The sequence below is a fragment of the Raphanus sativus genome, chromosome 5 (genome assembly GCF_000801105.2).
Source record: "Raphanus sativus cultivar WK10039 chromosome 5, ASM80110v3, whole genome shotgun sequence".
NCBI lineage: Eukaryota > Viridiplantae > Streptophyta > Magnoliopsida > Brassicales > Brassicaceae > Raphanus > Raphanus sativus.
In genome coordinates this window covers 31,443,275-31,465,999 of record NC_079515.1, presented here as the reverse complement: position 1 = coordinate 31,465,999, position 22,725 = coordinate 31,443,275, and the positions used below count along the sequence as shown (strand labels likewise).

The 22,725-nt window shown below is 29.7% G+C and overlaps 2 protein-coding genes and 1 long non-coding RNA gene across 3 annotated transcripts; all 3 read left to right on the top strand.

The window, feature by feature from the left end:
• Positions 1-7,483: 7,483 nt before the first annotated feature.
• Positions 7,484-8,427, top strand: LOC108860458 (uncharacterized). Its single transcript, XR_001950692.2, has 2 exons — positions 7,484-7,822; positions 7,914-8,427. It is a non-coding gene; the product is annotated as an uncharacterized LOC108860458 (long non-coding RNA).
• A 3,369-nt stretch (positions 8,428-11,796) lies between these two features.
• On the top strand, positions 11,797-12,459 carry LOC108859130 (pathogenesis-related protein 1). Its single transcript, XM_018632985.2, has one exon. It carries the CDS (start codon positions 11,851-11,853, stop codon positions 12,331-12,333), a length of 483 nt encoding a protein of 160 aa, XP_018488487.1. The 5' UTR covers positions 11,797-11,850; the 3' UTR covers positions 12,334-12,459.
• A 6,639-nt stretch (positions 12,460-19,098) lies between these two features.
• On the top strand, positions 19,099-19,764 carry LOC108860060 (pathogenesis-related protein 1). The gene has a single exon (XM_018633966.2). The coding sequence runs from the start codon at positions 19,148-19,150 to the stop codon at positions 19,631-19,633; it is 486 nt and encodes a 161-aa protein (XP_018489468.1). The 5' UTR covers positions 19,099-19,147; the 3' UTR covers positions 19,634-19,764.
• The last annotated feature ends 2,961 nt before the right edge of the window (positions 19,765-22,725 follow it).

Here is a 22,725-nt window from a genome sequence, read left to right as displayed (position 1 = left end):
AAAATGAAGCAGGAGAAATTAGGGTCAGGGATTTGGGAAAGTGATTTCCGATTGGAAACATGAGAGAGAAACAAAGAGGACAATCAGAATTTTTAATCGTAAATGTTTTGTTTTAGTTAGAACAAAAGTAAAATCTATTGTTGATCAATGAAAGGGTAGAAAAGACAAATCATGGGAAGAAAGTGTGTCAAAAGCAGAATGTGTCTTCAAATGTAATTGAGATGTGAAAATGTGTCTCTGGATGTAAAAAAATCTAGAATCAATGGCAAAGTTCGGATATAACAACATTATCTTTGAAACTGATTCCCTGGCTTTGGCTAAGATGATAAATGGAACAGAAGAAGTATGGCCAAAGCTTCAACCAGTTATAGACATCATCAGACTCTATTTGTGTCTAATGTTCATAAGTTATATTCTATAGTGCCAAAGTGGTTAAAATTTCAAATAGAGTCTGATGATGTATGGAGAACAAGTTGGCTAATGAAAAAAAAAAGAAAACCAGGTCACTTGTAGCCACGGAACAGACACAAATGTTCTTATTTTTCCTTGTTTTCGTCATTCATGACTATGCAACATCATTTCTTAAACTATTAAAAAAGCTATACATCCATCATGACTTAAACCTGACTATACGGATATTTCTGCTAGTGTATAACATTCAAAATGGAGAAAATTACAGCTTTTAGAACGAATTTGATCCTGATGTTTCCAATATAAAACGAACAGATTTTGAGACTTTGTATTTTGTTTAAATAAAATATTAATTTTTCATAAAACTGTTCTTACAAACTAGACGAACATTCTGTTATTAACTTTTAGAAATTTTATTTAGGTACAAGAATGATTTCAAACAAAATTATTTAATTCAAAGACTTTGATTATTCTATGTTTACCATACAAAATTATCGGTGTCAAAGTCGTTTTTAGTGAACCAGCCTTTTTTTTGTCACTGAAGTGAACCAGCCTAAATGACTGTATATTTTCTTTTTTGTGAACGATGCATGGCGGCGTGTTCTGTGATTTAGTTCATATTGCTATCATGTGAGCCTTGTTAAGCTGAGGAGGAAAACAAATACAAATTTGCTATAAGTTGGTTTAGGATCCTTGCTATTCTCCTCAAATTAAACTAGGATTTTTTTTTCTCCAACTTTCAAAGAGAACTCAACAATCACCTGGAAAATATATAAAGAAATTAGAAACGACTTGTTTACAAGTAACTAGGTGTTTTCCTGCACCATGTGCAGTGAAATTGTTTTCAAAATTTAATTTATATTTAAAATAAGGTTTATTAAATATTATAGATTTTATTATTTTTACCGATATTTAAATATGGATTTTATTTATTTAAATATTAAATTAAGATAAAATGATTTTTTATTTAAAAATATATTGTATAATTATCAAAAATTTGATCACTAACAATATTTATAGAATCTAATTATTTTACGATTAGAAATCAAATTTTTTTAAAATTGTAGCAATTTTTAAAGATTTAGTAATACAAATTGTATAACTATAGAAAATAAAATATAATATAATTTCGAAATTTTAATGTTATATATGAATATATTTATTTTATAGATGATTTATGTGATATTACCATATTTAAAGAAGTTTACCCGAAATAAATATCAATATTAAATGTAAGGTATGAGTTATTACCATATTCTAAAAAGTTTACCAAAAATATAAATCAACATTAAATGAAATAATCCATGTCATATTTTTTTGGAAACCATGTCATCAATTTTAGTAGCCATGTCATTTTTTTTGTGAAACTGATTGTAGAAGGTTTATTAAATATTATAGATTTTATTATTTTTATCGATATTTAAATATTAAATTAAGATAAAATGCTTTTTTATTTAAAAATATATTGTATAATTATTAAAAATTTGAACTAACAATATTTATAGAATCTGTAGATATATTAGAATCTAATGATTTTACGATTAGAAATCAATTTTTTAAAAAAATTGTAGCAATTTTTTTAAAGATTTAGTAATACAAATTGTATAATTTTAGAAAATAAAATAAAATATAATTTCGAAATTTTAATGTTATATATGAATATATTTATTTTATAGATGATGTATGTGATATTATCATATTTAAAGAAGTTTACCAAAAATAAATATCAATATTAAATGTAAGGTATGAGTTATTACCATATTCTGAAAAGTTTACCAAAAATATAAATCAAAATTAAATGAAATAATCCATGTCATATTTTTCGGAAGCCAAGTCATCAATTTTATTAGCCATGTCATATTTTTTTTTGTGAAACTGATTGTAGAGAGGACATGTGGCAAAATCACTTCTCAAATATAGTCTAGGGGACTAGATGGTTGGCCCGCTCATGCGGGCTTAATAATCTTATAAATATTTATTGATACATATATTATTATTTTAATAATTATCATGATAAGTTATGTTTATACTTTTAAATTTTTAAATTGGCGATATATGTATCTATAATTAACTTTCTCATTACAATATATATATATATATATATCCATGACTATTATTGAATTTAATTTTTAATATTTATGATTAAAAATATTATTTTAAAATTGGTTCATTCTTTATATTCATTGTTAATAAATAAATCTTAAACATCACTTAATATTTTTTTGATTATATGTGTCTTCTTTAAATTTTGAACTTTTTATTAAAAGTTTTTTCGGATTACAACACAATATATATATAAATTATCTTTTATTTAACATCTATATTTTAAGGTTTTGGATAATTCTTACTATTATTATTTTTAAATTCGTTTTATTTTTTAGCTAATATAATTTTTTTATTCATTAAGGGTACAATCGATATTAATGACTCTAACTTTTAACATGGGAGCTCTGTTGCGAATATTTACTTCGCAAATAATAGTATTAGATAAATTCCAAAATATACTCAGTGAATCAAAGTAAAAGGAAAGGATGAGGAAAGACTAGAATTCTTGGACTTCTCTGAAATTCTTCTAGAATGTTTCTTCAGCATAATTGACAGAAAGAAAATTATAAGAGAACCTAATAATTAAGACCATCCTCAATGTATTTTTCTATTTTTATCCAATAGAAGAATTCTATAATAGAAATGTATTTTACTCCAATGTATTTTTCTAAAAGAGAGATTTCTAAATATAGAATAAAATATAAAGAAATGCTATTTTTCCTTTATAAATAGAAAAAATAGTAATTTCTATTTTAGCGGCAAAAATAAAAATCGGTTGGAGTAATTTTGACTTTAAATATTATTATATAAATCTGACTCACGAGATCTCTCTACTTTATCTTCGTTTATTTTTAGAGCACTTAATTTTATCAATCATATTGTAGCTTTATTTTTTAAAGTTAAAACATACAAAAAATTTCTATTAATTTTTACCAATTATGCTTTAGCTTTACTTTTAAAGTTACAACAAAAAAAAAACAAAAGCAAATTTTTTTCTTATGTATTTTAGACAAAACCCTACATCTTTCTTTATATGTTGTAGAAACGGGAAAATGGCTTATTTCCCTACGAACTAGTTATTCCCGGCTTTTTCACACACGAACTTTTAAGTCATGCCAAAAACTACACGAATAACGGAAATATTGCTTATTCCCTTATAAACTAATTATATCCAGTTTTTTCACACACAAATTTTTAAACTTTACCAAAAACCACATGAACTACGCCATTTTTTTAATTACATACACAAACTATCAATTTTAAGATAATTCTCCTAAAATCGTAAATTGTGTTATTTAAACATTAACTTAGTTTATGACAGGTGGATAACCGGTTTAATTTGGGTTGATAAAAAAAGGATAGTACATCGTTTTGTTCTGTTTCTTTTCTTTTTGTCAACTGTTCTTCTTCTTCAAAAATCGTTTTACTCTTCATCATCAATTGGGAATAATTTTTTTTATTTTGTAGAAGATTAAATGTTTTACATGATGCATAAAGAAAAAAGAGCAGCAGCTACTAGTTTACCAATCTGCTATGTTACTGCTCTTCTTTCTTTATGCATCATGTAAGACGTTTAATCTTCTGCAAAATAATAATTTTATTCCCAATTGATGATGAAGAGTAAAACGATTTTTGAAGAAGAAGAGCAGTTGACAAAAAAAAAAAAAGGAAAAACGATGTATTATCTTTTTTTATCAATTCAAATTAAATCGACTATCCACCTGTCATAAACTAAGTTAACGTTTAAATAACACAATTTACGATTTTAGGGGAATTAGCTTAAAATTAATAGTTTGTTTATGTAATTCAAAAAATAGCGTAGTTCATGTGGTTTTTGGCAAAGTTTAAAAATTTGTGTGTGAAAAAGCTGGAAATAGTTAGTTCATAAGGGAATAAGCAATATTTTCGTTGTTCGTGTGGTTTTTGGCATGGCTTAAAAGTTCGTGTGTAAAAAAGCCGGGAACAACTAGTTCGTAGAAGAATAAGCCATTTTCCCTTGTAGAAACTGTAAAATGAAAAAAAAATCTATACTATCAAATAAATTAAATAACCATAGTAAAAACATCTATACATATTTTAATTTAATTATGTGTGTTTTAAAAATTATTGAAATATTTTAAATAACATAATATTATTTACATATCACATCTTAAGTAACAGTAAACTTTGATAATTTATAAAAATTATTTTAGTTGATAAAAATAATTATTTTATATATACATCACATATTTTATTTTGAAATATCTACATCATATAGCTTACAACTACAGCAAATTAAATTACAACAAAAATCTCTGCAGAAAAATCTACAGTAACAACTCTACAACTACGACCAACTTACATACAACTAAATTTTTACAGTAAAATTTCGGGAAAACGGCCAATTCCACCATAAACTTAGAGTCTCCATTGTATTCATACACAAACTATTGGATCAAGCCAAAAGCATCATGAATTAATTTTTATTTTGAAATTTCCACATGAACTTTTCTAATCTGGACAATTACTACATAACCGGAATCAATTTCGGTTTAGTTGCTGATGTGGTGCTTACGTGGACGCTATGTAGGAAATTGGTTTGATTCGGTTTGACATCTGTCCATTATTTTAAAATCGAATAGTACAAAACGACGTCGTTTTGATGTTTTAACAAAATTCGTTGTCAAGGAGGATCGAATCTAAACTTAGAGTTCTTCAAAGAAGTGCTCAACCACTAGACTAATTAAACTCCCAACGATTATATTCCATTACAATAATACTTGAACTAAATATTCTAAATAACAACGAACAGGTGTGAAGTCACTCAGAGATGGTGGTGGCGCCACGGAGGAGATTGTCGCAGAGGGAACAAGTCATGCATGCCACCACCGTCTCCCTCTTTACTTTAGCCATCGTTTCTCCTTCAATTCTTCAATGAATCGCACGTAGACCACCCAGAAAAGAAATCCCCCCCCCCAGATTTACATTCAACTCATTTTCTTCCGTGATACAGTCACACTCAAGTCTCAATCAAAGAAAGACGGAGAAGAAAATAATTAGTTGGTGATTTTGACGAAGATATTTGTTACTGGAGAGAGATTCATTGGAGACGATCTTGAATCGAAGGAAATGAAGCAAATATGTTTAATTTTTTTTTTAATCTATTTTATTCTCATAGACGTGAGTTTACTTGTCAAAAATATTTAGTTCAAGTATTATCGTAATGGAATGTAATCGTTGAAAGTATAATTAGTCTAGTGGTTGAGCACTCCGCTAAGAACTCTAAATTCTAGGGTTTGATCCTCTTTGAAAACATTTTTTTAAATATCAAAACGACGTCGTTTTGTACTACTCGATTTTAAAAAATCGGACAGATGTCAAACTGAATTAACCCAATTTCCTATATGGCGTCCGCGTAAGCACCACATCAGTAACTAAACCAAAATTGATTCATGTTATGTAGTAATTGACCAGATTGGAAAAATTTATGTCGGAAATTCAAAATAAAAATTAGTTCATGATGCTTTTGGCTTGATCCAATAATTTGTGTATGAAAACAATGGAGACGTCAAGTTTATGGTGGAATTGGCCGTTTTCCCGTAAAACTTCTATAGATACAGTCGAACCAATCATCACTAAGATGTATTTTAGTAGTAAATCATCCGTGAGAAAAGTAAACTGAGAGGTTTATAGGTAGTTGCTCTAGTTGATGTAGACAACCCCAAATATCTACCAAAACTCTACCAATAAAACTTTCCCTTGTCAATAATCCACAACCTAGTTTCTTTCTTTTCTTTGGTTTGGCTGTAGTACCTTTTTTCTACAGCATAAAAAACGATTCTCTAGAAAATTTAACACATTTGTGAGTTATGTAACATTTAAGTACAATCATTTCCAAAAGATACTCTATGATTTCAAATATAAAGTTATTTGTAATCCAAAAACGTTCTAAAACTTCAAATTTGAAGTTTCACTATTCAAATCACATATATATTTCTTAAATGTTTTTTCGTTACTATTTTAATCCTTTTTCATAAATACTTCAAATTACTTTTATAAATTTATGTTCTACACATAAAATTAAATATAAAATTTTAAATAAAATTGATAATATTTTAAAATTAAAACTAGATAATAAGAATATTACTAAAGAAACTAAATATTGTTTGTATTATAACATTTTAAAAATTATAATTAATTTATAATTTTAGAAAATAAAATAAAATTTATAATTTATAAAAAGTAGAATTAGAAAACAAGAATGCTGCATTTTCTTATTGTTTAATATTTAATTATCTATTTTTATTTATAATTTTATACTCTAGCATAATTTTGTAATTAATATTGCTGTAAGATATTTATATATGTGTTTGATATTTGTAAAAGTTTTATTAATTTACATTAACTATGACAAATATAAGGATGATAGTATATAATACAAATAATTTTGAAGTTAAATTTGAAGTTTTCATTTTGGAAAAATATACCATGAAACTTTAAATATAGAGTTTTGCAAACTTTAAAATAGGAAGTATTTTTGGAAATACTCTAATATTTACTAATCAGATTTTTCTTTTAAAATTCTGCGACAAAACTAAAAGCTATAATCCTAACAAACCAGATCCTGAGTATGGGTTTTAAATGCTGAACTTATATCTCTTAATATAAAATTAAAAAAACTCCCCTTATAAAATTTAACTAAATTCTGTAGAATAATTTTCGTCTAAATAAATATTCCTACTTTCTTTAACATCAAAAGTCTTCTCTCTAGTGGTAGGCCAATAAAGAAAAATCGCCCCACCAATTAACCATGCCTCAATCACACCCACAAATGTGGATATGTTCTTTTTTTTTTTTGAACTGAGGCTTTCTAAAAATGTGGATATGTTCTTTCTGTTATTGTGTTATCGTCATTGTCTTGACGTCATATATGCTAGTAAAGAAAATATAAGCAAGATTGACAACGACATAAACATCTATTATTATAAAGAAATGTTGTTTCTCTCCTGGTGACACGTCAGATTCCAGGTCAGAAATTCGATCAACATGGAGGCGACACGTCATGTGCCTTTGACGCACCCTTTCATTTATTCGACGTACATTTGGGCTTGAATCGTTTATTTGGTGTGTTTGGGCCTCCGAGATTGTGTCGCCTCACGGCCCTTCAGTTGCAGTAGCCTCTAACCCTAATACAATTGGATCAATGACGAGCAGTTCGGGTCTCCTCTTCATGCGGCGGCGATCCGATGACCTCTGCACTTCTTCTCACGACCTGAAACGGTGTGATTAATAACTCACTCATAAATCCAATTTATTGGCTCCACCACGATGTCTTCAAATCATCCTTTCGATTTTGGAGACGGTGACATGATCTGTATAAATAGAGGTTATATTCCTCCCTTTTAACCCATTTCTTCTTCCTATTTCTTATATCTCATACTGATTAATCAGGGGGGGGGGAACATGACGTGATTCAGAAGGTGGTGGAGGAGGAGCAGCGTCGTCGTGGCGGCGATCCGTGTTGTGGAGAAGTGAGAGATTGGTTTGAGGAGAGGGAAGGTGAGAGGTTGAACAGAGTGAGATCGGATAGTGGGAAGAGACTGGAGAGAGATGGTTGGTGGCGGAGATCTCGATGAGATACCGCGGAGGAGAGACAGGCATGAGGGATGGTGGTGGAAGAATGAAGCGGTGGTGGAGAGAGAGAGAGAGTGAAGTGTGAAGCTCTCCATCGCCGGAGACTAGAGAGATGTGCGAAGTTTTTTAGTTTTCTTGGTCAGTGACTGTGTGTCTGTTCTATGACCGAAGAGCTATGGATGAGTCGTGGATGTGAAGAAGACAATTAAATTATTAAACCTAATCTAAAAAGTCTTCGGTTCTTTTTTTTAACCGACTTAATATTTTCACTTTAGGTCTTTAATTCTTTGTTTTATACTAGGATTTAATTTTGGTAAGTTATTAAATATTATATCAGATTTTCAATTTTTTTAAAAAGTAACACATACACAAGTAGCCGACTTCATAGTTGAAACCTAACAAAAGAACCTAAACAGAAATTAGAGGTCTAAATGATAGAAACAAGACTAAAACTTAGAAGATGACCCCAATCGAGCAATGCCATATCTTACACATAGAACCTGCAGCTGAAACTCCACTTCGAGAAGAAAGACACAAACTACAAAAATGAACAAATAAGAAGCGGAAAGGGAGACATGGGACTCAGGTAACCGCCAAAAGGAAGCGACGGCACCAGATGGGCTTAATTTAAAAAGAAATCTCTAGAGAGAGGTGAGAAAGAAATTGAGGAAAAAGAGTTTTTTGTTCTTAAGAATCCAGTTCAGGAAAAATATAAACAAGATTTACAATCACATAACATTTTTATACTAAGATCAATTCTACCATCAATGGGTGAGAAAATAAGCGAATAGTATAAACATATCATAAATTCTAATAAATATGTTGAAAATGTGTAGTTTATTCTCAAATAAAAGTAACATTAGCTTTCATTACTTTTTTTTACAACAACTTTACTATTTATTTTGTTATTATTTGTAGTAGTATACTTGTTTTACTGATTGTTTTTTTTGTAGAAATACAATTATTTTACTTTGTTTTAATTTTTTTCATTTTGATAATAAGTAAAAAGAAATTTCTGAAAAAGAAATTATTAAAAACTGCAGGTCGTCTAACACCGAAACACATGAATTATTTCTCCATTTTAGTATTTTGTTTCTTTAGTTCAGTGAATCCTTTTATATATCTATATTGTTCAAATTCAAGAACATTTGTGTATTGTTTGGAAACATCGAAAGCAGTATAAAAAGAAATATAATGTTGTTTAAAAACATATATAATAGTATATTAAGAAAAAAGTAATGAATTTATGTTATTAAAAAAATTGAAATTCTATTATATTATGAAAAATTATCTATTTGTGCCAGATTTAAAAATACGAAAACGATCCAATTTAATTAATTAAAAATATCTTTTGGTCTAAAATAATCATAAAAATGTAAACCTTGTATACATATTTCAAAATCAAAAAAATAATTTAAAATTGATTTATATTAAAAAAAAAAAATTATTAACCACGTGTCAGTGGTCAAATGGTATGTGCTCCCTCTTGTTGTCCGCAAGGTCGAGGGTTCGAGGCTACCTCTTGCAGATTTGTGGTGATTATCTTGAGGGACCTTTGGGCCCAATACGGAAAAGCCCAGATCTGCTGCGCGTGGCCACTGGTGGCTTAACATGGGGTGATCACCAGCCCTCCTCGATGCCTTCGGCGGGCTCTCTGACGGGCAATGCCCTGATTTCCGAGACGGTCATTAGGCGCTAGTCAGATTCCTCTCGAGGCATTCGGATACCAGGGTCATCAAAAAAATAATAATTGATTTTTACTAAATATTTGCCAATAACCATTATAAAAATATTTTCAATATATATAAGAAAAATACAATACAAATCAAAATTACAAACACCAACTTAAATTATAATTTTTATATTTTACATTAAATTTTTAAAATATAATATATGTGATTATTTATATGATAGTATATATAAAATACCTATTAATTATATAATGGTACATATAAAATATAATTAATATAATGACACATATATAATATATAATAGTGACATTAAAAATAAATAACAACATATTTTCAAAAACACATCTGCATATCTACGCAGATCAAAATCTAGTTTTCTTTTAAAATTCAATGTCACTTTTCATCGTTTGTAAGTTGAAACAGTATATAAATTTCAACTAGTACCCCTCAATTAGTGCCGTCTAATCCTTGCAGAAGTGTTTGATCCGTGCTAATCATCGGGAAAGTGCTCATCAACCGACACGTTGAGTTCAGCTCTTGAGTCTCACTTTATACCACAATATTTGCATCCTTGTATGGATAAATACATCCTCCATTGACGGAAGTAAAATCATTCATGCCATTTCTTACAAAATTCGCTTGATTCCTTCGTATGAATTTGTTCATTATAGGTGTTCTATTCTAATCTAGTATAATAGCCTTTACTTGTAAAAAATAGTAAAACAAAATTACATAAATATTAGAAAATACCATCAGAAGAAATAAGTTCTTAACAGATAGTCGTGCATTAAAAAAAAAACAGATAGTCGTGCATTAAAATGCCATTAATTAAAGCAATTCATAAACAAAGAAGAAAATTATGTTCACTTATTTTAAAATATTTTACTCCAACTTCTAATTTGTACATGGAATGAAAACACAACTTCAACTATATGAGCAGTGTTCTCATTATACCATCACTATAGGTCTATCATTTTGAAGAAAAGCATTAAAAAGTAAGGACACTCTTCCGAATAGTATAACATTTTGAAAAAAAATGAAAAAATAAAAAATAACACACTAAATTTGAAAGAAAATTGCTCAAAAATCCATTTCGGTGTTGGATTTTCTTAATTGTAAACTGATCCTAAAACTTTAGCATAGTTTTTATATCTAAAATATTAAATATATATTCGCTATTTTAACAATATTATTAATATAATTATTAATTCATATAAATCATTGTATATTCTACTAAAATTAAATTTATGTACATAAATAAAGTTTTAGTTAAAATTAAACTAGAAATAATTTGTAAGTTTTAAAAATAGAGCATTATTACAAATTTATCATAACTATCAATAAAAAATTATATTGAAATATTCACTCTTAAAAAATTGAGAAATATCCTAGGATAGCTCTAAAAATTTATGTCACAAATATAGTCTTTAAAAATAAAAATGACTAAAATGTTTCATTAAAAAATAAATACACGCTTGTATTCTCATTTAGTTAACTAATATAGACATTAGGGTTTATAATTAAGAAGTGGGGTTTTAAAATTGAGGTTAAAATTTTATAAAATAAAATAAAAATATTAAAAATAAAAAACATTGAAATAGTTTCAAAATAAACTTTGTAAAATTAAAAAGTAAAAAATATTAATAAATTTTCAAAATAAAAATTTTATAAAATAAGTTCAAATTTAAAACATATAATTCGAAATTATAAAAAAAATTAAATTTTTATTATTTATTTATTTATTTGTATTTGTAAATCTAAAATATATAAGAATTTTTTTTTCTATTTAATGAAACATTTTGGTCAATGGTTTATTTATGAGTATTGCCCTTTTAGTTAGATTATTTTTATCTTTTTGGACAAAGGCCTAGATCATTTTAAGGTTACATTATTTTGAAAAAGAAAATGAAGGCAGCCATGGAAAATGCTCTTACCACCGAAATATTATCAATCAAAACGTGTTTATCTTTTATGGTTGGTTGCCGAAGACTCGAGCTAGTCTCTGACTCTCTATATAAACAATCTTTCCAACCCCGAAATCAGAACACAAAATATAAAGCTTGGAAATAGCCACTATAAACTAAGGAAAATGAAAACTAACTGTTCTCGACTTCTTTCAATTTTGGCAGCCCTTGTAGGAGCTCTTGTTCTTCCCTCGAAAGCTCAAGACAGTCCACAAGACTATGTAAGTGCTCACAACCAAGCACGACAGGCAGTAAGCGTAGGTCCCGTACAGTGGGACGCTAGGCTTGCAGCCTACGCTCAAAGCTACGCCGACCGACTAAGAGTCGACTGCAGACTCGTACACTCCGGTGGGCCTTACGGAGAGAACTTGGCCATGGGTAGCGGCGACCTTTCTGGCGTCAGAGCCGTGAACCTTTGGGTTAGCGAGAAGGCTAACTATTACTACCCTACGAACACGTGCAATGGAGTTTGCGGTCACTATACTCAGGTCGTTTGGAGAAAGTCTGTGAGAATTGGATGTGGCAAAGCAAGGTGTAACAATGGTGGAACCATCATCTCTTGCAACTATGATCCTCGTGGCAACTATGTGAACGAGAAGCCTTACTAATGAGTTAATTATGCAACGACACATAAAGCACCTGCATATAGAACGTGTTTACATATATTTCAATAAAGAACATCGTATGCAGGATGTGTATCAATATTTAAAAAATAAAATGAATGTTTACTAGTATATCCGTTGCCTAGTTTACTATCCATTTAAAACCTAGTTAAAGATAAACTATGTAGGCCTCTCTCCTCCGATACACATTTGGTGGCCGCTCGAGGTCACCATACCCGACATTGCATGAGGATACTCATTTTGTAATAACAAAGTTTTTAGATTCAGTGCTGATCACTAAACAGCTACGAATGCAACGAATCTGGCCACCAATGCTGGCATATGTATAAAAGCGATAAGCGTTGTAAATCTGAAAAGCTAAGAATCAGTAACTTGTTGATATAACGAAAGTATAGTTAACGTAAGGCTAATGTTAAATTAGTAGAATGCATACCAAATACGACTTTTCAAGTCAGTTAAAGTTCCAAAAAACTGTAGTTATAAGAGAAGATAACCTCTTATTCCAAAAGTCCTTTTCCAAATTATGAAATCAAACTAAGACATAAATTTATCTTAATGCGGGCATTTGAACCGCAGCTTGTTGGCAAATTTGTTTTACTGTATTTTGGCATTAAAAGTTTTGAACCTTAATTTGGCTTACAGAATTATGGAATCCTGTAATAATAACTGTATTAGTTAAATTATAGTTCAGATTATTTCTACGAACAAATAAATCTGATTTGTAGTTCACTCACTCCTCTTATTAATTTGATGTGATATTTCACTAAAATGTATGGAAAATTGATTTGATAATTAATTAATCTGATCAAAATCGTTTGGGGAGCTCCAGCAGTTAGTATTCATGTACTAACTTCTCTTTGTTTGAATTCGATGAAATAATTATTTCACAAAAATATTAATCACAAAAACTATTAACGTAAAACAGCGTTTTATGCCATCTAATATAAACTTACATCAATAGTTGTTTATTAAAAGATATTTGGTCAACCACACTAATTATAAGCCAGCATATGATGAAACATCTAGAAAATATTAATATACAAACTATATGATTAAAATAACATGTATCAGTTAACATATAGTTAACACCATGATCATAAAAAAAAAAAAAAACACCATGATCATACTTTATTTTGCCTAAGAAACGGAACGGACATTGAAATCCGACAATCCAATATTAAAATTTTGATTCGTTCATAACAAAAAGCCGATCAGTCCCAATTTAACCAATCTGATCCAATTTAACCAGTCCATTCCAATTTAACCAAAATATTATAGGCTGTTTGACTTGCTTAAAATAATTTTGATCAGGTTTTCTTTCAGATCAGACAATTTTTGAATAATGCATTACATGATTTCGACGTCTGATCTACTATTTTCGCAACATAAATATGATTCTGGTTTATACTATATAACATGCGTTAGATAATGTATATCATCATGTTAGTTATATAGTTTGTGTAGTTAGTGATACATGAGTAACTAATGTATAAATATGTCATGTAATGATCTATAGGTGGTGTGTGTAGAACTAATCGTTTTTCATTTTTTTATTTTATTTTTGCAAACTAACGAGCCAATAATATGATCTAGATGCAAAATACCAATACACTAACAAATTTGGATGATGAACTTAGCTACCCCATGTGACTTTCCAGACATACAAACCAAGAAACCCTTGGACTAGTACTGGACATATTCGTCACCATTTACATATTGTTTTCTTCTATGAAATTTAATAAAATCTTTCAATGAATCATGAGGTAAAGATAAGATTTGAATGGCTTTAAAGAGCCTAAATTAAGCAGACTTATATCCAAAAAAAAAGTTAAGCAGACTTTGATTATTCTACCATAATGATATGAAGTCGCTGCAAGAAATAAGTCATGAGGCTTTGTTTTTTCCTACTGATGGATGATAGGTGGCAACGTGATCAGTAGTTGGTCCCCGGGGCAAAGCTACTAAGGAAAGAGGGGGTGCACATCCATCCATAATATTTCCAAAAAATAGTGTGTTACTTAGTTAATTTCATTTACATACATATTGTTATTGCTAAAATTTATACTATGTGCACCCAGTCAGAATGATCTTGGATTCCCACTGGTTGGTCTTATGCTATTTTGATATGAGAGGCCTGGATGGATAATATAACAAACTCCTCCAGTCTAACGAACCATGAGTCTAAGTCGGCAGCATTGTGCTTGACCTCGTCAAGTTCAGCGTCAAGCACGCTGAATGCAACTTTCAAGCTCAGTGACGCTATTCTCACAACCCTCTCGAACTCACCTCATAAAGCACCCATGACCTTTCCCAAAGACTTCACGAAAACACTTTGTAACACCTCGATCGTCCACAGTTAATGGGTCATTAGCGCCCACTCACTTGGTCTATGGGCCCATTCCGTCCGACGAACGGTGCGTTAATTTTTCTGAAGTCCGAGTGTCTTGTTTACTGACTCTGTAATCACCACATGATTTTTCTCCGTGTTTTGACCTCACTCGCACGATATTGTAAATCACTTTCCGATAGATCATCTATTTTTTCACTACTCCAGCTCAAGCACGCTGAACTCTGGAGTTCTAAACATATGTGCTCTCGAAAAAGTAAATGCACTTTGGTGATATAAGTAATCAAATCAGTTATCTTAAACTTTTCCACATATACCAGAAATCAGGATGTTACACACTCTTTTCCCATCGACCTCCTACATGAGTGGACGCGGTCTCCCATCTGCATTCCTCATGAACTCTGGACATCGATTTAACTTCTTTATTTTTACTTCCTTTATCAATGCTCTAGGACATAATCTCTACTTATCTCGGTTGAACTCGGTTCTGATACCACTTGTTACAGTCTGATTCCTCTTGAATGAAACATGAAGCCTTAGCAGTACCTTTATATTCCTTGATGTTGCTAAGTCAAGCTCCAACCTCTATATCTGAAACTCGGAACTTTTCTTAGAATGGGAGTATCACGTGTTAAAGAGAAGTGTGTTCTTATTAAGTTCTTTGATATGTTACAAATGAGGTACTTACCCCTTTCATATATATGAGCACCCGCTCAACAGTTGGCGGAGAGCAAACAGACAATATCTATTCCTTACTCTCCACATTTTTCTTATGCTTCTCTCTTCCTTACTCTCTAATGTACTCTGCAGTTTTCCAAACATTCTAAGACATTTTAGATATTTTTATGTTTTAAAGTTTAACAAAATGTTGGTGGACTTGGTTCTCCTTCGGTTGACCCATTTGTTTAACTGCTCTTCATGAATGAGTTCGGTTCTGGGTTGTGACAGTAGACAACCTTATATAAGGTCTAATACAGAAACTCTAATCAATAAAATAGTTGTCCATCGTTTTCTTTTTTCATATGTTGTATTTGGCGTGATCAAACTCGGAAACTTTAGTTTCCTGAAAAATTAAGCTACAAATTTGATTGTGACGGTTTTAACTCTTACGATAGATATAATAATGTACACAATAATATTTTCCACTAAAACTGTAAAAAAAGATATTTTATGTTAATACTATAAAATCACATTTCCTCTAGAACATGAAAATCACATTTGAAAATCTTCTCCATATAATCATATTTTCCGCCAAAACTATAAAATAATATTCTCTAGCAAAATTACAAATTAATATTTTCTGCCAAAAACATAAAAGTTATACGTAAAAACATATTTTCTATTAAAAGTGAAAATAGCATTTTCCATCCATACTATTAAGTTACATGTTCCCACCAAAATTCTCGATAAACTGTAAAATCTCATTTTTCGTCGCAATCACAAATCACATTTTCATCCAAAGTTATAAAAACTCATTTCCCATCAAATTAACAAAGTTATGTTTTGTCAAAGCAGCAAAATCACTTTTTAGCCAAAATTGTAAGCTACATTTTCCCACTGAATATTTAAACAAAGATTTGTGAGAATTGCACTATCATATTTTTGACAAATCAACAAAATCACTTTTTCATGCAAAGTAAAATGATATTTTTTAAGCAAAATCATATTTTTTCTTCTTCTTTTTCTTAAACATAAATACTTTCGTTAATCATAAAGAAGTTTTTTTTGGCCCAAAGATTAATTTATGGCCTTAATATAGCATGATAGTTTCTGAGAGAGGTCTTGGCCAACCCATCGGTTTCCTCGTTTTGTGATGAAGGGGTGAAGATGAAACTTATTGAAACAAATAAAGAAAAGAGACATTTGATATCTGTAAGAATACCAAAAATCTCTTTCTCGAACTGATTGTTGGTGATAGTTTTGATAAGCTTTTGACTGTCGGAATGTACTTGTACGGTGATAGCAAAAAAAAATATCATATTTCTCTAAAATCTCATAAAACCACATTTTCCAATCAAAACCATAATATTACATGCTCACATCAAGATGGTTAAATCAGTAATCACATTGTCCGACATTAACAAAAAATTGTATTTTTGCCGAAACTACGAAGTCGTATTTTCTGAAACCACTAAACAATACGAGAATTTGCTCTATATTATATGATGAGAAATTCGTAGGTTTATATACTTAGAGTAAACCTATAGATTAACCAACTAATAGGATTTCGTTATTTCATATTTAACTACGAATTTTTCTGCGCCATGCGCAGATATAAATTTTTTAAAAATATTTTTATATAAACAAATTTCTAATTTTCAGTATTTAATTTAAACTTTATTAGTTAAAAAGTAAAAACATGATGTAATTTTTCTAGTTTGATTTATTCAAGTTTACTTTAACTTTTTAATTTAATTTTATTTAAATTGTAATAATAATAATTAAAACTTATAGAGTTATATTATTCATATTATATTTTATTCAGTTAATTTTTATTTTAAATTATTTCTAATAAATATATACATTAATATAAATAACATATATAAGTTGATAAATATATAATTATAACTACACTTATTCTGATAATAAAAATATGATTTATAAATTGATGAAAAATAATTAAATTTGTAATTATTATTTATATATATAATTATGTTATTTTAATAGATATAGAAAAGTTATTAATATTACCATATTTTAAAAATCTTACCAAAATGGATAATTGTAGAAAAATAATATTTTTGATATAATTTTTTTGATGTAAAATTTATTAATTATTACTATATTACAAAACTTTGCCAAAAATATATATCCGTATATAGAAAATAGTCATTATCATATTTAAGAAATCTTACTAAAAATATAAATATTAATATATAAAATTTTACATGTCACAATTAGATTGATGTCATGTCATATTTCTTTCAAACTATGTCATCATTTTTATTGAGAGTAATTATAATGATGACACATGTACAAATCAATTCTCAAATATAGTCTTAGGGATATCTTTTGAAAAAAGAAATTAAATACTATCAAATTATATATATATTTTTTAAACTAACAGATAAAAATAAATAAAAAATAATAGTAGTTGCAAACAAAAATACTTTAAAATATATATTTTAATACCATCATGAAAACACTAAACCCTAAGCCCTAAATTCTAAACTCTAAAATCTTAAATATTAAACTCTAAACCCTTGAATAAATTATAAACCTTTGATAAATCGTATAATTATGATTTATCCAAGGATTTAGGATTTATCCAAAGATTAAGGTTTAGTATTTATGATTTAGAGTTTAGTGTTTTACCGACTGTGTTAAAAATATTTTGTTAAATCCAAAGATTTAAGATTTATCCAACAGCTTATGATTTACCAAGGATTTAGGATTTATGATTAAAAGTTTAGTGTTTTGTGTATTGTTTTTTAAGAAAATTAGTGACAACATGAGAAGAAAAAACATAAGAAAATAATGTTGCGTGAGTTCTTAAGTAAAGAAATTAAAGTAGTTAATTTTAAAGTCAATGAAAAACAGTAGAAGGGTAAGCTAGTCTATTATCTCTTCAAATATAGAGTAAAAAGTGTCAAAATGTCAAAATGTGCCTAATTGTTGAATATAATCGTCAATTGATATTATTTAACTTCTATCTTTTTAGTATTTAAATAATATTTTGGATTTTTTTTAGAAAAGTTCCCGGTAAATTATCTAATTTTAATTTATATTTAACTTGTAATCCCTTCCAGACAACAACTGTCACTATTGTTTCTTTTAACTGTTTCTTTATTGTATCTTTTTGTTATCCTCTCTCTTTAGTTGTATAATTAGCGTTCTTGATTATTAGTATTTACTTAATATTCCTTTATGGTTTCTTTTAATAGTTTGAGGTTTTGTTTTTCAACTTCTAAAACTGCTCAACTTATTAAGGTCAATTTTCTTTTAAAGAAAAATTTAATTACTGTGGTCTCAGAAATTCGTCTTTTTGCATTAATATTTTATTTATATGTTATAGTTATACAGTGATGATCAAATTACATTAAAGAAATGAAAAATGCATTTTTTTATTATATGATAGTTTTATGTTTTTTGTAGTTATATGTTTTTCTATAGTTATATGTTTATGATATGTATTAGAATTTAATTTGAAGCCTATTGCTTTATATTTATGTTCAAAGGATCTTTACAATACTGTAGTTTGTTTAAATTAAATAGTTTATCTATTATTATTAGTTGGACACATGTTAATTTTTTTATTTGTTTAGAAATGTTGATGTATTAACAACATTGAAGATCTCTTCTTCAACTTTTTTTTATGATATTCGTTTTTCTAAAACCTTATTTATATCTCAAAAACGCGAGATAGTTTTCAAAACTCTATATAAACCATGTTACCACAAACCCCAAAATCGCAACCCAATAAAGCTAGGAAGTATCCGTATCAACCAAAAAATGGAAGTCATTAGCCATTTTAAATTTCTGATAATCTTAGCAGCCTTTGTCGGAGCTCTTATTCTTCCCTCAAAGGCTCAAGACAGCCCACAAGATTATGTAGGGGTTCACAACGAGGCCCGGGCAGGGGTAGGCGTGGGCCCCATGCAGTGGAACGAGACACTTGCAGCCGTTGCTCAGAGCTACGCAGACCAACGAAGAAGCGACTGTAATCTCATACATTCCAGTGGAACTTACGGGGAGAACTTGGCCAAGAGTAGTGGCGACTTATCTGGCACAAGAGCCGTAGAACTGTGGGTTGAGGAGAAGGCTAACTACGACTACCCTTCGAACACGTGCAACGGAGAGTGCGGTCACTACACTCAGATTGTTTGGAGAAGCTCAGTGAAACTCGGATGTGGCAAAGCGAGGTGTGACAACGGTGGAACTTTCATCGTTTGCAACTATGATCCTCCTGGGAATTATGTGAACGAGAAGCCCTATTAATGAATGATTATCTACAAAAACACGTGCATTTCAGGACGTATACATATATATTCCAATAAATTGCGTTATATGCTGAATGTGTATCAATATACTATTAAATAATACAAATAAGAGCTGAGATTACTAGTATACTAGCTACTATTAATTTAAAACTCTAGTCAAAGATATCATCTTAGACATCTGTCTCCTTTACAGATCGTGGTGGAAGAGATTGTACAACTTTTGTTCCGAAGGGTTCTTGGCTACTGGGACGCGTATCAAGAAGCGTTCTTCTTATCCCAGTGCGAATCATTCTGTTAGCTTTTTAACCCCATCTATACGTTTATTTGCAAGTTTTGTAAACTCCATTCTCGCGGTTTGTGTTAACTTAATCCCACTCGCTTGGATAATTAACTAACGTGTCATATTTTACTTTTATGTCTGGTTAGAAAAACTATACTATAAATATACTATAACAATAATAAATATTATATTTGTATCGCAACGATGTGTTGAACAAGCACTTTCGCACCGTACGTATCTAAAATATTTGATCAGTTTGCATGCAATTCTTTGAAGGATATATAGTTATCAAGACATCAAACGATATAATCCAAACGAGAGAGCCTTTCAAGTTGCATGGGAAAATGAGTTGTTGTTGTAAGCCAAGTTCAAAAAAAAAAGAAAATGAGTTGTTGAAAAGAGGAAAGAAAATAAAACTTTTAGTCGTATTAATAAAATTAATAATGTAAAGTAGAAAATTTTTATTCGAAATTTTGAATCCGCTAGTAGATATGTTTTTTTATACTAGATTTGTAATCAAGGGGGGATGCAGAACCATATGTAGACGGGGGCACAAATTTTATTTCATTATGTCTAGTTATAGAATTAGGAAGCATTTTTTTTACTGATAATAATTACTAAAGGAAAATAAAAAATAGATGGGGGCACTTGACCCGTTCCTCCTCAACTACGTCCGCCACTGTTTGTAATAAATGGTCGATTATTTTTTGGCTATATAGTTAGTAATATTAGATTTTCATCACTTACTATATTTATGATAAACTCTATATCTACATATAATATTCTTACATCCACTGAATACTGATGGTTTAACTTGTACGTTGAAAGTTCTGACGGTGAAAAATGAATTATTATAGGAGCAAAAAGGTTCTGAAGGTGAAAAATGAGGCTTGGGATTGGGAGCTACTTTGATGATTATTATGCGTTTGTATGTTATATATTGATAGTGTTTCAAAAAAAAAAATGTTATATATTGATATAGATAATGTTTTAGTATAATTTAGGGTGCGAATGTAGAGTAGGACAGGTAAATAAGTTATAGGATTGGCAAATAGATTAGAAAATAAACAATTTAAATCAGGATTACAATTTAATAAGCAAATGAATTTAATAAGCAAATGGATTTATTAAGAAAACATGTAATGCTTTTCATTTCGAATGGAGAATTATGACTAAGCAAATGAATTATAGGGTTGGCAAATAAATTAGATAAGGATTGCACAGATTAGAAAGGGTGAGCAGCTAGCCCACTAACCATTTAGCCATATAAGTTCTTTTGAAATGCAGTAAGTAATCATCTTATAATATGTGGCATATTTACCATCATAAGCAGCTTGCCCATTTGCATCTTGGTCGCTCCCATGTCCCTCCCATGGAAAATTAGCTTGTTTTGGAACTGAAAGCCGTGTGCTCTACGCCAACAGTTAGGCATATAGTTAGCTCAGTATACCAAACACGTACACTCATCAGAACCCATGCATCAGTTGTGGTTAATATATTTATGGGGGGGAGTCCTCTTCCGTATAAAACCAACATCCAGTCCGGTAAATAAAAATAACAACCAGTAGTGGTCTTTCCTCCAACAAGTATATTCTTCTTAATGTGGACATTAGCAATTCGATGGTTTCATCCTCACGGATCGTAGCACCAAACCTCAAGTCTGTTTAATCCCCTTAATCCCACTCTGCATTCGGTGAATTTGACCAATCTCCACGCAACAACCGTACAAGCCTGTCATGTCAAAATTTCCCTGATTTTATTTCAGACTATTTTGATTGTAAATTGATAGAACAAGTGCACTAAACCCCGATTCTGTCTGATCCCCAAGCTAACACCATTAAAAATAACTGAAAATATACACACAAAGTAGTTGTATGTTGAATTAAACGTGTATTTAACATTTAAGAGACGGTTTTTAGTTTTTTTAATTAAAGTTAAGAAATGATTCTTATATTAAGTTAAGAAAATCACACTAATAATCCTGCAATAAACATGGCTTTGGCACAAAAACGATAAGTAATAAATTTTCACCTATCCAGAAAACAAATCATACATACATTGAAGACAATACCAAAAAGAAGAAACCATTTAAGTGAGGATCCCCACCTTTTTGGTGTTAATAGGCAACATCTAGACTTTATTGCAAACTCTTTAAAGTTCCGGCGATTATTTGCAGAGAATCTAAGTTACTGAGCAGTGAAAGTTGAATCTTCTCTCCGCCGGATACAAATTTATATAGAGGCTAACATATCTACTCTACAATAGACACATAATATGTACAGAGGTGACAAAAGTTTCTCCAAATTTCACAGTGAATGCTCACAGTCCTATAATCATGTTAGATGATGTAAGAAAGTACTTACGGTATAGATAGCTATCCCAATACGGATCATTCTTTTCCACACATGTTCCATAGATTTCTGTTCAAAATCACCGAAAAACATATAAATTTTTTATGTGGTACTCCATCTCAATATCGATTATTCTGTTACTGGAGCAAATTATGTTGGACCTTGGAATCATCGCTTTGTATTCCTTGTGCTATGCGGAAAGATTTATGTAAGTTTTTTTCTTCATTAGTTTGCATAAACCTACCTTCTCTAGTTCAACTCGGAATTTTTTCACTGATTTAAAATTTCCATGTGACTATTATAGTCTACATTCACGCATAGCAGTGGATTATTTCAATGTTGCATATCAAAGTGTCCTCGTACACAACTTTAAGATTGCGCAATGACTTCTTTGGGTGTCACGACCTAACTTGAACTTAAAGATAGTATGTGCATTGTTTAAGTTTTGAATATACCTGA